Raw genomic sequence first — 18280 nt, forward strand, 5'->3', positions numbered from 1 at the left:
AGAGGCGTCAGCACACAACTCCTGAAACACCAAATACGCGAACTGTAAAGACAGCCCATTTAGGAAGTGAGAGAATGTCATCTTTACGTTATAAAAATAAAAAGAGGGGCCGGCCCAGTGGCACCGCAGTTAAGTTCGCACGTTCGGCTTTGGTGGCCCGGGGTTCATGGGTTCGGATCCCGGGTGCGGATATGGCACCGCTTGGCAAGCCATGCTGTGGCAGGCGTCCCACATATAAAGTAGAGGAAGATGGGCACGGATGTCAGCTCAGGGCCAGCCTTCCTCAGCACAAAGAGGAGGATTGGCAGCAGACGTTAGCTCAGGGCTAATCTTCCTCAAAAATAAATAAATAAATAATGAATATAAATAAAAAGAATGAATAGGAAGACTTACTGGGAATATTTACAGGAAGTCAAAGCAACCTGTGGATTCAAATAATCCACTGCAGAGGGTGGTGTGAGGGGATGAAGTCAAAGAAATGACGTGTTCAAATTCAGGCACAGCTGTAATCACGGAGGAAGAGCCCCGAACCTGGAATCAATCGGAAGACCAGGATGACAGGACTCCGGGTTCCCAAGAGGGAGCAGCTCCATTCCTTGCAGGTCCTCCCCTTATGACTAAAACGCTCTGGACACGGCACAGCAACAAGCACAGAGAAGAAGGAAGAAAGAAGAGGGCAGGTGCCTGGGACCTTGGGACCTGTGGAAGGACCTGGCCACGAGCGCCCCAGGGCCCTCACTGCCTCCCACCTGTCCAGGACGAGGCGGACAGAGCTCCAGGAAGAGCTGTTGCCCTAGGCAAAGGATCAGGAAAAGGGGAGTCTTACAACAGAAATTCTGGTAACATCCACCCTGCTTCAGCCAAATACCAACAGAAAACCGGCAGACGGGGCTCTCTGAGGTCTCAGCGGGGCTGAAAGGGAGGTTGATCTCCCCGGCTTCCTGCCCCACAGAACCAGCGGGCATGTCCAAGTGGCCCGCCAGGTAGTGTTGGTAGGGCCAAGCAGGGATCTCATCTCCCACCCCCCCTGCCTAGAAACACAGGAGGTGACACAGGAGTGCCAATGGGGCGCCGAGCCTCCACCCCGACCCAGGCCCAGCTGTAGCAGGAGGAGCCTGTCGCTCTGCTGCCCCTCCCCTCCCTGGTGTCAGCTGGGAGCGGGGCGGGTACCAAGGCTACAACCCCACTCAACAAGGCAACAGAGTCTCAGGGACCTGGAGGTCAGTGACAAGAGCTAACACCCCCATCACCAGAGTCTCAGAAGGAGGGGAGACAGAAAGTGGGACTGAAAAAGTCTTTGAAGAAATAGCAGCTGGAAACTTCCCAATTTTGGCAAACGACGTAAATGTACAGATTCAAGAAGCTGAGCAAACCCCAAATGCATTAAACTGAAAGAAACCTACGGCGACACAAATCATAATGAAACTCTGGAAACTGAAGACAAAGGCAAAGTCTTACAAGCAGCCAGAGAGACACAACACACTGACATAGGAACAGCAATTCAAATGACAGTAGATTTCTCATCTGAAACCAGGGAGGCCAGAGAAACGGGGCACAGTTTTCAAGCACTGAGAGAAAAGAAGTGTCAGCTGTGACTTCTATAGCAGGCAAAGACATCCTTCAAGGATAAAGGGGAAATAAAGGCATTTTTGGATGAAGGAAAGCTGAGAGAATTTGTCCTAAGCAAACCCACTTATAAAAAATGGCTAAAGGAAGTTCTTCAAACAGAAAGGCGGGGGTAAGGGGAGAAGACTTACAACTTCAGGGAGGAAAGAACACCTTCGGAACCGGCACAGATAGGGGTAAATAAAACTATCTACTTCTCATGAGTTTCTTAAATCGCATCTGATGATTGACATAAAGCCATCTGATCTGGTACTCAATAAGAAATACGACATTGACATTTAAACAGTCGGGAAGGTAAAGGGATCCAAAGAGAAGTACCATTTCCACACTTCACTTAGGCTGTAAAACACTGATGCCGGCAGACTCGGGGGAGTGAAGAATGTACAGTGTAACCTCAGGCAACCACCAAGAAAACTACACAAAGCTTTGATCGACAAACTCAAAGATTAATCACCAATCAATCAATCAAGATGGAATCCTACAATATGTTTAAACAACCCACAGGAAGGTAAAAAAACAGAAGAAATAAACAGAAAGTAAAAAAATAAAATGGGAGACTTACGCCCCAAGATATTAACTACCTTACCTTAAGCGTAAACGGTCTAAGCACACAAATGAATTAACAGAGATGGCCAGAGGAGGGAAAGAAAATATGACATAACGGTATGCTGTCTATAAGAAATTCACTTCAAGACAACCATGCGGGTAGGTTAAAAGGATGGAAAACATATCATGAAACTATTCATCAAAAAAACAAAAAGGAGTGGCTATATTATAGTATCTGATAAGACTTCAGAGCCAAGAAAATTACTAGAAACAAAGAAGGTCTACATTATAATGATAAAAGGACCAATCCACCAGGAAGACATAAGAATCCTAAGTGTTTACAAACCACACAACACAGTCAAAACACGCAGAGCAAAACGTGACAGAACTGAAGCAGGAACAGACAAATCCGCCATTACAGCTGGACGCTTCAACACCTCGCTCTCAGCGACTGACAGAACCGCTAAACAGACAGTCCGCAAGGACACGGAACTCAACACCACGATCAACCAACAGGACCCAAACAACATATGGTAGAAAACTCCAAACAGAACACACATTTTTCTCAAGTACCCGTGGAATGTTCACCAACATAGGCCCACAGAACATATACCAAGATAGACCATGTTCTGGGCCATAAAACAAACCTCAACAAATTGAAAAGAACTGAAATCAGACAAAGTATGTTCTTTCACCATAATGGAGTCACAGAAATCAATAACAGATAAACAGAAATCAATAACAGATAAAAGGCAAATCTCTAAACTCTCAGAAATTACAACACACTTCTAAATAATCCGTAGGTCAAAGAAGATATCTCACAAGAAATCAAAATATCAAAATATGTGGACACAGCTAAAGCTGTGCTGAGGGGGATACTTAACAGCACTTAAAACGCTTACATTAGAAAGAGGACAGGGGGACTGGCCCACTGGTGCAGCGGTTAAGTTCACACATTCAACTTCGGCGGCCTGGGGTTTGCCGATTCAGATTCCAGGTGTAGACATGGCACTGCTTCGCACGCCATGCTTTGGCAGGCGTCTCACATATAAAGTAGAGGAAGATGGGCACGGATTTTAGCCCAGGGCCAGTCTCCCTCAGCAAAAAAAAAAAAAAAAAAAGGAAAGGTCTTGAATAAATAATCTAAGTCTCTAACTCAAGAAACTATGGAAAAAAGAGTAAAATAACCCAAAGCAAGTAGAAGAAAGGAAATAAGAGAGCAGAAATACAAGAAATAAAAAACAGGAAAACTATAAAGAAAAATCAACAAAGTAAAAAACTGGTTCTTCAGGGAAAAAAAAAAAAATCAATGAAAGTGATAAACCTCCACGAAGACTAACAAAAATAAAAAGACACAAATCACCAATATCAGGAAAGAAACAGAAGACAGGACTACTCTCACCACTCTCACTCAGCATAATACTGGAGGTGCTAGCCACTGCAATGAGGCAGGAAAAAGAAAGAAAAGGCAGACCTATTTGTGAAAGAAGAAATAAAACTGCCCCTGCTTGCAGATAACATGACGATCTATGTAGAAAATCCCAAGGAATCGATAGGAAAGCTCTTAGAACCATGTATTCAGTTATGACACAGGATCAAGACACAAAACTCACTCACTTTGCTGTATACGAACAATGAGCATGTGCAAAATGAAAATAAAAGCACAAAATCATTTACGATTGCTCTAAAGAAAACAAGATGCTTAAGCACAGACCTAACAAAACATGTACAGGATCCGTATGCTGATAACCGCAAAACGCTGATGAAAGAAATCAAAGATGACGTAAATAAACAAGGCCATGTCACGGTCGTGGATTGGAACACTCAACCAAGTAGAGACGTCAATTCTCCCCAGACTGACCTGTAGGTTGAACGCAATTGCTATCAAAATCCCAGCAAGGTTTTTTATAGACATAGACAAGCTTATTCTAAAATTTATATGGAAAAGCAAAGGCCCTAGAATAGCGAAAACAATCTTGAAAAAGAAAAATGAAGCGGGAGAAATCACTCTGATATTAAGGCCTACTACATAGCTACAGCAATGAACACAGTGTGATACCAGCAGGAGAGACATACAGATCAGTGAAACAGAATAGAAATCTGAGAAACAGACGCCCCCCCGCCCCGCAATTTGATTTTTGACAAAGGTGCAAAAGCAAGTCCATGGGAGAAGGACAAGCTTTTCAACAGAGAGTCCTGGAAAAACTGTACATAGGAAAAAAAAGAAAAGAAACTCAACTTAAACCTCATACCTTACACAAAAATTAACTCAAAATGGATTATGGTCTTAAATGTAAAATATACAACTGTAAAACCTTGAGGAAAAAAAATAAGAGAAAACCTTTGAGGTCTAGGGTTAGGTAAAGAGTTCTTAGACTTGACACCAACACATGATCCATAAAGCAAAAAAGCGATCAACTAGACCTCATCAAAATTAAAAACTATCGTTTTGTGAAAGACCTTGCTTAAAGGATGAAAAGTCAAGCTACAGACTGGGAGAAAATATTTGCAAACCACATATTTGGCAAAGGACTAGTATCTAGAACATACCAAGAACCCTCAAAGCTCAACAATAAAGAAACAAGCAACCTAATTAGAAAGAGACATTTCACCGAAGAGGACGTACAGACGGCGCGCAGGCACACGAAAAGACGTTCAACATCATTAGCTACTAGGGAAATGCAAATTAAATGGCAATGAGATAGCACTTACACACCTCTCGGAACGGCTGAAAGAAAAAGTGACAACGCCAAATGCTGGTGCGGACACAGAGAAACTGGATCACTCGCACACTGCTAGGGGGAATGTACAATGGTACAACCACTTTGGAAACAGTGTGGAGTTTCTCATAAAACTAAACACGCAACTATCACACAACTGAGCAACTGTACTCTTGGGCATTTATCCCACATGTATACATGAACATGTACGTGTATACAAAACATGTACGTGAATGTTCACAGAAGATTTAATTCATATGAGGCAGAAACTGGAAACAATCCAGACATCCTTCAATAGGTGAACGGGTAAATGTTGCACTGGGGGAAATCCATACCATGGGTACTACTCAGCAACCAAAAGGCATGAGCTATCGATCACCGATATACGCAACAATCTGGGTGAATCTCCAGGGAATTAGGCTGAGTGATAAAAGTTGATTCCAACAGGTCACATTTTGCATAATCCCGTTTATAAAATATTCCTGAAATGACAAAATTATAGAAGTGGAGAATAGATCAGTCACTGCCAGGTCAGGGGCGGGCAGAAGGGAGGAAGTGCCTATAAAAGGCAATGTGAGGGATCCTTGGACACGGGGATGTTCCGTATCTTGACTTTCTCAATGTCACTATCTTGGTTGTGATACGGCCTTGCAAGATCTTACTACGGAGGAAAACTGGGGAGAGGGGACATGAGATCTCCGTATAATTTCTTACAACTGCCTGGGACTCTAAAACTATCTCAAAGTTAAGAAAAACAAAAAGACCAGGTTTGGTTCCCAGCTCTGTCACCTGCTAACTAGGCAACTGACCTTGCGCAGATTTTAAATTCTCTATCTTCAATTTCCTCATTGGCTAAATGGGCTAATACCATCCAAAGTCTCATGAAAATTAAATGCCATACAGGAAAGAGCCTGGCAACGTGCATATTTAAAAACAGCCTAGGGGCCAGCTCAGTGGCACAGCGGTTAAGTTCACACGGTCCGCTTTGGCGGCCCGGGGTTTGCCGGTTCAGATCCTGGGTGTGGACATGGCACCGCTTGGCAAGCCATGCTGTGTCAGGCGTCCCACATATAAAGTGGAGGAAGATGGGCACGGATGTTAGCTCAGGGCCAGTCTTCCTCAGCAAAAAGAGGAGGATTGGCAGCAGATGTTAGCTCAGGGCTAATCTTGTCAAAAAAAAAAAAAAGAAAAAGAAAGAAAAGCCTGTTAACACTAAATCTTTTTGTAGATGCACATATTATTCTGAATGGTATCATTCAAAGCCACTAAAGCCACTACAAAGCACTTTATTTAAAAAGCTTCTTCCCGGGGACTGGCCTTGTGGTACAGCGGTTAAGTTTGGCACACTCTGCTTCCGTGGCGGGGGTTCACGGGCTCGGATCCCAGGCACAGACCTACACCACTCGTCAGCCATGCTGTGGTGGCAACCCACATATAAAGTGGAAGAAAACTGGTACAGATATTAGCTTAGGGCTAATCTTCCTCGAGCAAAAAATAAAAAGTTTCTTTGCAAAGTGATCTGTCCAAATAAAAATGGGGGGGAGGGTAATTTTTGTGTTTAAACTGAAAGCTGAATTTCTAACTAGTTATTGAAAGAGTCACAACAGATAAAGTGAGTTTAATATGGAACCACAATTAGTAAAAAAAGTTGGGAAGGAAAGTAGGATAGCGGTTAACAAATCCTGCTTCTGTTGATAAGGAAGTCAGTAAAAGTTAATGTTAAGGTTAAGACTGAGTTTTCCAAAACACACTTAATACACTGATTTAGATTTAAGATTCTACGTTTCTAAACATTTTCTCCACCTCCCGAGTTGAAAGAAACAGGGAGACAGTCAGCCAAATCTTTATACTCTTACACCTGCCTGGTTCGGAAGTTCAGAAAAGCAGCCAAAAATCTGGCTCTGTGACAGAGAAAGACAATCGAATGCACTTTAGCCCAGAAGACGAGGGGAATTTTAAACACACAGCCCATCCCCAGAATCACACTGGGCACCCAGCCTTTAAAGTTTATGAAGCACTGGGCCAGAGCGCTGACTCACAGGCAGGCTTTTGAAAGAGGTGAAAAGGGGTGTTTTATCATTCAAATTATTCTCTTCCCGTCAGGATCCTAAAAGAGCTATTTCTCTTAAAATGAAGTAGGTCAATAACAAATACATAAAGTGGGGATACTGGTGCTGACGCAAGCCTGGAGGAAGGCAGGCCTGGACGTCCGGCCAGGGTTCCAGCATCCAGGCCCCAGCGAGGAGCCCGTTCATCTCCCAGGCCCGCGCTTCCCCAGGGCTGAAGGGAAAGAAATGTACCCGACGGACGGGGTTTCTACAGCCCTTTGCTAAATTTAAAGTCCTTCGGGCGCCATAAAATCTAGTCTCCAGGCAGCTTTCTGGTATGACAAGCTAGCTTCCTTCTGCCTCTGCTCGGAGACAGCTTCCCTCATACCTGTAATTTGGCTTTCCCAAAATGGGTCTGGGAAAGAGTAAGCGAGGGGACAAGAAAAGGGTAGAGGTAAAGTAAAAAAAATAAAATAAAAAAGGAGGAAAGGACCCTATCAAGGTGCAGGATAGACTCCACTCTCTCCTCCCCGTCACTTTGCTCCTGGTTTCCTTTCTTTGGGACCCTGTGTAGCACAGGTTCTCAGGACAGAGAGACGAGAACCCAGACTTTGTCCACTGTACAGTTTTTTGTTTTTGTTTTTTTTTTCACAAATAAGTTGCAAATAAGAATGGGGAGAGAGACAGGAGAACATCTTAAGGATATCTTAAGAGAGATATTAAAAATTGCAATGTAAGGATTTAATCTATATCCTGATGGAAACAAACAAAACAATTAGGCAACAAAGGAGGAAATTGGAACACTGGCAGGATATTTGAGGATATTAAGGAGTTACTGTTAACTTTTAAGGCTGGAGACTGATAAGGGTACCGCGGCTATGTTTTTTAAGCCAGGCCTTATCTTTTGGCGATATATACCAAAACATTTTCTAATAAAGTTTTACAATGTCTGGGATTGGCTTCAAAGAACACAGGCGCAGAGGATACAGGGGAAACAAGACCGGCACCGAATTGATCGTTGCTGAAGTTGGGGTGGGGGGTGGGGTGGCGTGGGTACACAGAGTTCGTTCTATTCTACTTTGCATCTTGTTTGAAAATTTCCCAATACACAGCTTAAAAGGAGAGACTTGGCGGCCGGTTTCCCCTGCAGTCCACACTGCTCTTCTGCACTTACTGGAAGGGGAGGCCCAGGATGGCTCCCCGACCCCAGGAGGCCGGCAGCAAGAAACGCGCAGGGGGGCGTCCCCGACCCGGAGTCCAGGAGGGGGGGCCCTCCCCACTACCAAGACTCCCCACCCATCCCCAGCCCCTCCAAATCCCCACAAGCTGGCCAGCTTTTCCGCCTCCACCGCCCCCAAGTCCCCGAGAAGGGCAGAGGCGAAGGCGATCAGGCCGACGGGGAGCAGGGGCGCGCATCCTTGGCCGGCCCCCCAAGACTGGGAGCATCTGGAGCTGCACCCGGGTCAGGGGGCAGATGGAGGAGGGTGGGGGCCGCGGTCCCGGCCGGGGCGCGGGGGTCCCCGGGCCGCCCCTGCGCGCACCTGGGCGCACCTGGGCGCAGGTGTGCGGGCGGGGCGGCGGGGGCGCGCGCACCTTGAGGATGTTGTCGAAGATGGTGTCGCGGAACTCGAGCAGCGCCTTCTGGTCGAACTCGCGGCCGTGGATGATGCGCATCTGCTTGAGGAAGGTGGACTTGCCGCTCTCGCCCGCGCCCAGCAGCAGGATCTTGACGAGGCGCCGCACGGCGCGCCGCTCGCGGGCCAGCCCCGCGTCGATGTCCCGGCTGCGCCGCCGCGCCTCGCGCTCCGCGTCGCGGGCCCCGCCGCCGCCCGCCCTGCGCTCGCGGGCCCCGCCGGCCTCGGCCGGCAGCAGGCAGCGGCTGAGGGTCCGCACCACGCCGGACATGGCCGCTCAGGCCATGGACCCCGCCGCGGGCGAGGCGAGCCCCGCGCGGCACCGGCCGCTCCCTCAGGCCGCGTCCGCCGCCGCCGCCGCCGCCCCGAGGCCCGCTCTCGCCAGCCGCTCGGCCCCGGCGGAGGGGCGGGGCGGCGCCACCCGAGGCCCGGCGATTGGGCCGGCTGCCGTCCATCCGGACGAACGGGCCCTCCGATTGGGCCGTGCCACGCAGAGGGGCGGGCATCCTTCCGGCCCTCGGGGCGGGGTCGGCGCCGAAAGAGGCGGGACCTTTGGGGTGGAGGCGCTTCTCATTGGACGCCCGGGCTGAGGTTCTTTCCTGCAGAATGAAAGGGAGGCGGGGTCGTCGGGGAGGCGGGGCGGCCGCCCGCCATGACCGATCTTGATTGCTCTAGGGGCACGTCAATCACGGTGAGCGGGCTTGGGATTGGGGGTTTCGAGAATCGGGGCGGGACCAGAAGTGCCAGGTGTACAGAAAGACTCGCCGTGGGCTCCCAGATTGGGTCAACCTGTGAGATCAAGGAGGTTCGCGGAGTGGACTCCACGTTCCCTGAAAGATGGGGAATGCTGACAAGAGGTCCCCCTGCGCGTCTTATGTTTAGAGAGAAAGCTGTTCCCAAACCATTTTACTTCCAGAAACGCTGGGCGCGGGGATGACACATACATTTCAAATAAATGCACCCTTTGAGAGTGTCGTGGCTCTCTCGGTAGCTTTTCTCAAAGCTTTTCTAAAATCTAAAGAGTTTAATCATCAAAATCACCAGAAACCCCTCGAAAAAGCCTTACGGAGCCCAGTGATTGAGAGCGCGGTCTGGAGTTGCTCGGTCTGAGTTGGAATCTCCACTCGACCCCTTACCAGTTGCATAAACTTTTAAGTAGCTTTTCTTTTCTTTCTTTCTTTCCCTCCTGTTTTTAGCTTCAATTTCCTCCTCTGTAAAATGGGGGCCGTAATAGCAACTACCACATAGGGTCGTGAAAATATAAACGGAGAACATGAACTTGCAAAACACTTAGCACCCGTGCCTAGGCCCCAGTAAGTTCTTGCTAAGTGTTAGGTCATCTTATCACAGCTTCTTATCTGACTCAGACGGAGTCTGAGTCAGAACCTCCTGGAAGGAGCTCAGATATCTCTTTGTCCCCAGGTGATTGGCCAGATCTGGGAACCATGGTCTGTTAAAAGATAAACTGAGGCATACTAAAAATTTTAGGAGTTTATTTGAGCAAAAAATCTATTCAAGTCTGGCAAGGACAACCTAGAAGTGGTTAGAGCGCTCTAGGGAAGGGAGCCGGAGAAAAGACTTATAAAAAGTATGGAAGCAAAGAAGGAAATCATTGATGGGCTACAGCTTAAAGGCTAGTTGGCTGTTTCTAATTGATTGTCATTAGCATTTTGATTTTGTAGCCCTGAGGCATTTACAGGATTAGATTTTGGTTTGCTTACTCAGGCCGCCAAGGCATGAGAGCCGCCTCAGTCTAATGGCCTCCTTGTTTAATTAATTAAACAGGTCTCAAAGATCGTCCTGTCCCAATTCTCCTTCACACCAGGTGGATAAAATAAAGACCAGTCTACAAACACTGACTGACCTGAGGTCCCACGCAAGAGCCGACTAGACCCCTGCTCTTTCACTGCATCCGTCTGCCTCTACAGAAGGATGTGCACAACAGAAAAAAATGATCAGTCAATGTGATGTCGCTCGGGTCTAGAGATAATTTTTGCATAATCATGAAAACGCCAAGCACTGGGGACTTCTGGAGAGGAAGCTGAAGACGGAAAAGATGCAGCCATTGTGTCAAGAAACTTACACATTAGTTAGGGAGCCAGGCCGCTCGAGTCACCAGGCAGAGAGCAGACTAAAGGAATCCATAATTTCTGCCATAGAACCGTGATACTCAAGGATTTAACTCAGAGATCTGAATTCTCAGAGGACCTTGAATGCCCGTGATCTGTGGCATTTGTCATTGATTGAGGCATGAATTTGTATCGCTTACAAGTCAACACATTATCTTGCACTTTGTAATCCTTCAAAAACGATGAAAAAGAAAGTCTTGTTTCTTTGTTTCAACACTAGTCTTATGATAGGAGTGAAGAGAAAGTAGAGAGGCTTCTCTCAGAAAGCAACGTTTCTTAGACAGAAAATAGGAACCTTTGACAAATAAAGAGGGGAATGTGGAACTCGGCAGTGGACCATGGATAGCGCCTCATTCAGTTCAAAGAAATTAAGGAAAGGTGATTCACAAAACACTTCGAGCAAATGCTCCAGACAACATTTACAAATAACTTTGTATCTTTGTAAACAGATTTATGCCTATGTTTATACAATCTTTATATGGTATCCAATTTAGGGATTTGACAAGGTCTCTAGACATAGCCTTCACATTTGTCAAAGGGCTAAGGTGCCTGAAGTAAACAAGCTTATCTGTGTACTCAGTAATAATCTCTTAATCATCCCTTACATTTGTATGGCACGTTATAGTTTTTATAGCACTTCCAAACTCATGATGTCATTTGTCCTCTTCAACCCCGCTGGGAGGGAGGCAAGGCGGAGATTATGGTAATAGAAGAATCTAGGTCCCAGGGAGCTAACGTCACTTGTCAGGGGAAGTATGGTTACTAAGTTGCAGAAGCCGGACTGGAAACCTGACCCAGTGTATCCTCCATGCGGGGTATGAGATGAGGAAAAGCAAGAGAGCGCTGGAGCTTGGCACCACCTCCTATTAGCTGTGTGACCTTAAATAAGTCACTTAACCTCTCTGAGACTTAGTTTCTTTATTTGTAAAATCAGGATAAAATAGGGCTGTGATAAGGTGTTCAGTAATACATATAAGGCCCTAGCACATAATGGTCATTCAATAATTTCTAACATTATTATTATCATCATCATGGAGCTTTGGGAATCAGGTACTGAAAATTTAGAATTTTAGAATAATAGTAATGGCATGATGATGAAGAATCTATAAGGACAATACATTATAGGATATTAAAAAAAAACGGGAAAAGGTTGGGTTAAATAAATTAAGGTACAGCCATAGAAATGCAATAACATACAGTTCCTAAAAAGAAGAAGCAAGACCAAAATTTGTAAACAGATGGCCACTGTGTGTTTAAAAATTGCTGGAGGGGTGGGGGTGGGAGAGTGGCCTGAATGCTCCTTTCAACTCCTGTTCCATTCCACCTCCTGAGCTAAGGGACAGACAGGAGGGAGGGTCCCATGGCAGGGCCTGGAATGTACATGTGCAATGGCGAGCTCTTCTGGGATCCTAGAAAAGGGGACAGTCACAGGACTCTTTCACTCTCTCACTGGGTGGGAGTGAGGGGATCAGCAGCTCAGAGGCCTGGGGTTCCCAAAAGGAATGGGGTCTGGGGCTGGCCCCGTGGCCGAGTGGTTAAGTTCGCGCACTCTGCAGCAGGCGGCCCAGTGTTTCGTTAGTTTGAATCCTGGGCGCGGACATGGCACTGCTCATCAGACCACGCTGAGGCAGCGTCCCACATGCCACAACTAGAAGAACCCACAACGAAGAATACACAGCTGTGTACCGGGGGGCTTTGGGGAGAAAAAGGAAAAAATAAAATCTTTAAAAAAAAAAAAAAAAAAAGGAATGGGGTCTGCTTGGGTCTCAAGCATGTGCTCTCCTATGAGGTCCCTGTAGGGTTTTCTGGCCTGGGGAGAGTGTGGGTGAGCTGCATGGGGCAGGGGCCTGGGAGGTCCCTGCCACCTCATCCCTGAGAATAGGAGCTTGCCAACAACTACAACTGCTGAGACCTGGTAGCTTCCTCCTGGTGTTCATCAGAGGAGCAGCATCTTGCATGTTACCTTGTGTTTTCCCACCAAAAAAGAGACCCTAAAAGCTTCCCCCGAAAGCCAAAGAGCTCTGCGTGGGAAAAAGAAAATTTAAATAGACTTAAGTGGGCCCACGTGCCACAGAGAAGAAGATAGAGCAGGACGTTTCAACTAGCGGTAAATAGATGAAAACTTTACCTCATCATCACCAGCATCACCACCATCAACCATCATCACCATCATCACCATCACCATCACCATCATCATAATCATCATCACCATCATCATCATCATCAACCATCATCACCATCATCACCATCATCATCACCGTCACCATCATCATCATAATCATCATCACCATCATCATCATCATCACCATCACCATCATCATCATCATCACCATCATCATCACCACCATCATCATCACCATCACCATCATCACCATCACCATCATCATCATCATCATCATCATCACCATCATCATCATCACCATCATCATCACCACCATCATCATCACCATCACCATCATCACCATCACCATCATCATCATCATCATCATCATCACCATCATCATCATCACCATCATCATCACCACCATCATCATCACCATCACCATCATCACCATCACCATCATCATCATCATCATCATCATCACCATCATCATCATCACCATCATCATCACCACCATCATCATCACCATCACCATCATCACCATCACCATCATCATCATCATAATCATCATCATCATCATCATCACCACATCATCATCACCATCACCATCACCATCATCATCACCATCATCACCATCATCATCACCATCATCATCATTACCATCACCACCATCATCATCACCATCACCATCACCATCATCATCATCACCATCATCATCATCATCATCATAATCATCATCATCATCACCACATCATCATCATCACCATCACCATCGTCATCACCACCACCATCATCATCATCATCACCACCACCACCATCATCACCATCACCATCACCATCATCACCATCACCATCACCATCACCACCATCATCATCACCATCATCACCGTCACCATCATCATCATCATAATCATCACCATCATCATCATCACCACGTCATCATCATCATCACCATCACCATCGTCATCACCACCACCATCATCATCATCATCACCACCATCACCATCATCACCATCACCATCACCATCATCACCATCACCACCATCATCATCACCACCATCACCGTCACCATCATCATCCCACCTTAAGAGAATAGTCATGGCCTAAAAAGACATTATACAACAACAACAACTGATGATTTTTAAAAAAATTTTAATAGAAGAGGGAGTGGTAACCATTGAGAACTGTTGAGAAAAAAAATGAGAGGACTGCAAGATAAAATGAAAGAAATATCTCAAAACCCAGAGGAAAAGTCTCAAAAGATGGAAATCATGAGAGGAAGGATAGGAGAGTTACACGTGGATGACAAAAGTTCCCGAAGGAGCTGGGAAGGAGATGGAGGAAAGGAAATATTTAAAGAAGTAATAATGAGACTTCCTTTTCTGACGGTATAGTAGATCAAATTCTCAGATTAACCCTCCTGCAGCAACAATTAAGAAAGCTGTATAAACCATTCAAAGCTTTTTTTAAAAGAGTCACTGAACTGAGGAAGGAAGGCTCAGGGGCCAAAATCACAGTGGAAGCAGAAATTTAAAGAGTGAAGCTGATCCGTGGTGAAGCCTCCAGCCTCCCTGAGGACATCTGTTGAACCCTTGTAAGCTCGACCTTCTATTTTCCTGGCCGCAGGTGAGAGACAGGAGATAACACCGAAAGATCGTCAAAGGTGGCGAGTCTGATAGGAGATAACTGCCCAAACCCAGGACCACGAAGGATTGTACCCCAGTGGAAGTGAACCAGTGAAATCAACAGTATGGATATCAATCTTTTATCAACAGATTCAGTTTCAAGGAGAGGGAGTGTACATTGAAACAAAACCACTAAACCCTCAGGAAAATAAGGCATCGTGAGTGAAAGTCAGCCCAGACTACAGACAGCAGAATCACACTCACGAGGGTTTGAGATATTGGAATTACCAAACACGGATCATAGAATAAATATATTTAATATCTCTAAAGAAATTAAAGAGGGTATTGAAAGTATAAGTAAGGAATAAGAGAACATAGAAAATGTCTGGAAAGATGTGAAAAGAGCCAAATAATACATCTAAAAGTGAAAAATATAATTGAAATGGAAACTTAATAGATATCTTAAGTTGCAGATTAAGACGCAGATGAAGAAAATAACCTGGAACGTGGATCTGAAAAAATTGCTGTGAATCCGGAAGAGACAAAGATATGGAGGGGCAGGAAAGAGAGAGGAAGGGTATCGAACATGTGTCTAACCAGAGTTCCCGAGGGGGATAGAGAGAATGAGGACGAGGCAAGGTACACCAGAGTGACATTGAAAGACGTCAAGACAAAGAGATCTTAAAAGCAGCCAGAGAGAAAATAATAAACGCCACTGTTTCTATAATAGCTGCTAGGTGCCAGGCACTATTCTAAGCACTTTGTGTGTACTAACTCATGCCTTCCTCAAAGGAACCACGCAAACTGAGAGCTGATATCTCAATGACAAAAGTGGGAGCCAGATGGGAAATACTGCCTTAAAGGCATTGAGAGAAAATAACCATTAACCTAGAATTGTAAACCCAGTAAAAGTATCTTTCGAGAAAATGAGGACATTTCAAACAAATAAAAACAGGAAATTATTTTATATTAATAATATGTGTTATGGGCTGAATGGTTTCTCCTCCCCAAATTCGTATGCTGAAGTCTTAACCCCCAGGACCTCAGAATGTGACTATGTTTGGAGACAGGGCCTTTAAAGAAGTGATTAAGTTACAAGGAGCTCATTAGGGTGGATCTTGATCCAATATGACTGGTGTCCATATAAGAAAAGGGAATTTGGACAGAGACATGTATAGAAGGTAGACATTGTGAAGACACGGGGAGAAGAAGGCCATTTACAAGCCAAGGAGAGAGAGGCCTCAGAAGGAATCAACACTGTTGACACCTTGACCTTGGATTTCCAGCCTCCAGAATTATGAGAAAACAAATTTCTGTTTTCTGAGCCCCACAGCCTGTGGTCCTTTATTATGGTGACCCTAATAATTTAATACAGTGTGCTTCAGGAAGAAGGAAGAAGAATCTTGAAAGGAAGGCCTGACATATGAAAAGGAATGGTGGACATTTTGTGAACATAGAGATGATTCGTATCATTCACTGCATTAAACAACAATAATAATTTTAATTTGTAGAGTTAAGAAAAAATAGAACTAAAACATTGGACACTAAAGGCATATATGCTGGGAGGGGGCAATCATAATTGACATGTTCTAAGATATTGGAATTGTTTGAGAGGAGAATAAATATTTTGATTAATGTTAAACTTCATCAAGTTAAATATTTATGTTAAAAATTTTTAGGGTAAACAGAAAAACAAGAGGAATAGAGTCTATAAATTCCACACTAGCAGAGAGGAAAAATGGAACGAGGAAACAAAAATCAATCTATGCAAAAGAAGGTGAGAAATGAATTAAAAAGAAACACAAGAAGAAAAACAGGACAAAGAGAGCAAAACAAGAAGCTGGAAATAAATCACACATACATGACTCCTCAAAATAAATGTAAATAAACTAAAATAGTTGAAAGACAAAGACTGTCAGACCGGATAAAACAAAAACAAGGTCCAGCTACACGTTTATAAAGAACATACCTAATGGCCCAGGAAAGATCAAGGTAAAAGGATGGAGAGAGATTGACCACCAGGCAAATACCAACCAAAAGAAGTCTGACATATTTTTATTAATAGGAGACAAAATAGATTTTAAGTCTAAAAGCATTACTAGTGATAAAGAGAGTCATTTTAGACAATAAAAATTTTAATTCACTAGTAAGATATAACACTTGTAAACCTGTATGCTGCTAATAACATAGCCTCAAATATGTAAGGCAAAAAAATTGACAAAATCTCAAGGAGAAGCTGAAAAATCCCCCATCATTGCTTCAGTGAGGGTGTGGGTTAAACATACCTCTTCTAGTAATTAATAGTTCAAGCTGTTGAAAAATACAGTTGTGGTGGTCTATTCCATTAACAGCTTCAAATGAACCACTTCTGGCATTCACGCCCTTAGGCAGCCAGCCCCTCCACTTGAACCACACAAACTGAGAGCTGATATCTCAATGACAAAAGTGGGAGCCAGATGGGAAATACTGAGGTGACCTGGGACTTGCTCTGACAAAGAGAATGTCGCAGAGGTGACATTCTGCCAGTTCCAGGGTTGAGACTTAAGAAAGCCTGACGGTTTCTATTTTTGTGCTCTTGGAGGCCCGAGCCACCATTTAAGAATCCAGCCACTCTGCTGGAGAGACCATCAGAAAAGGTAAAGACCTTGAGACTGTTTGGAAAGAGAGAGCATCCCAGGCAGGCCAGCATCCCGGCTGAGCCAAGCGCTTGGTCAATACGCAGCTGAAAACATGGGAAGGACCAGCAGAAGAATTGCCCAGCTGAGCCCAGCCCAGGTTCCAGGATCATGACCCAAAAATGTTTTAAGCTGCTTTAAGTTTTAGAGCAGCTTGTGATGTACCAGCAGGTAACTGAAGCAGCAATGAACAAGTTTGACCTAATAAATGTATGTTGAACAGAGAACTCAATAATTCGAGAATAAATATTCTGTTTAAATGCAAGGAACATTTTCCAATATTGACCCCATAGGCCATCAAGCAAGTTTGAACATGTTTTAAAGGATTGATGTCATGCAGACCACGTTCTCTGACCATGTTGCAATTAAATTTGATATCGTTGACATTGTATCTTCGGAAAACTCCAAAGTTATGGAAATTAAAAATACACCTTCTAAGTAAATTCAGTCCGGCTTGTTAAACTTACGTGTTACTGCATCAAAGTACCCTCATTACCTAATTTATCCTCACTGATCCAACTTCCATGTGACAATGTGGTCTAATAGTTAAGAGCATGGAGGGGCTGGACCCATGGCCAAGAGGTTAAATTCGCACGCTCTGCTTCAGCGGCCCAGGGTTTCGTCAGTTCAAATCCTGGGCACAGACATGGTACTGTTCATCAAGCCATGCTGAAGCAGCGTCCCACATGCCACAACTAGAAGGACCCACAACTAAAAATACACAACTATGTACCGGGGGGCTTTGGGAGAAAAAGGAAAAATAAAATCTTAAAAAAAAAAATCACAGAAAATTAACCAAAAAAAAAAAAGAAAGAAAAAGGAGCATGGGCACTGGGGCCATCTGTCTGCATTTGAATCCTGGCTCTCTCCTCTTCTCGTTGTGGGACTTTGAGCAAATTACTTCATCTCACTGCGCCTCATTTTCCCTCGTCTGTAAAGTGGGAATAATAATGGTACCACAATAGTGCAACAAGGTTGAAATCATTGACGATTAAATGAGATACATATGTAAAGTCCTAAGAATAAGGACTGGCACAAAGTCAGATCTCGATAAATGTTAATTATTGTTACTATGATTATCTTCATATCACAATATGTAAAATCTGACAATGTAAAATCTCTCACCCCAGATTACACACTGAGGAAGTGGCAGAACCAGAATTTGAATCCCAGTCT

The 18280-nt window shown here is 44.7% G+C and overlaps 1 protein-coding gene across 2 annotated transcripts in view; it reads right to left on the reverse strand.

The window, feature by feature from the left end:
* The window catches only part of GNA12 (G protein subunit alpha 12), a 113009-nt gene extending 104050 nt beyond the window's left edge, over positions 1 to 8959 (reverse strand). Inside the window, exon 1 of one of the 2 annotated variants that reach the window (XM_070231387.1) lies at positions 8534 to 8959. In XM_070231387.1, coding sequence (XP_070087488.1) covers positions 8534 to 8845 — 312 coding nt within the window. In that variant the 5' untranslated portion in view covers positions 8846 to 8959. The remainder of the gene's footprint in view (positions 1 to 8533) is intronic. The other variant, XM_023655181.2, reaches the window with a different exon arrangement.
* Between the last annotated feature and the right edge of the window lie 9321 nt (positions 8960 to 18280).

This window comes from Equus caballus, chromosome 13 (assembly GCF_041296265.1).
Source record: "Equus caballus isolate H_3958 breed thoroughbred chromosome 13, TB-T2T, whole genome shotgun sequence".
In the NCBI taxonomy this organism is placed as follows: Eukaryota; Metazoa; Chordata; class Mammalia; order Perissodactyla; family Equidae; genus Equus; species Equus caballus.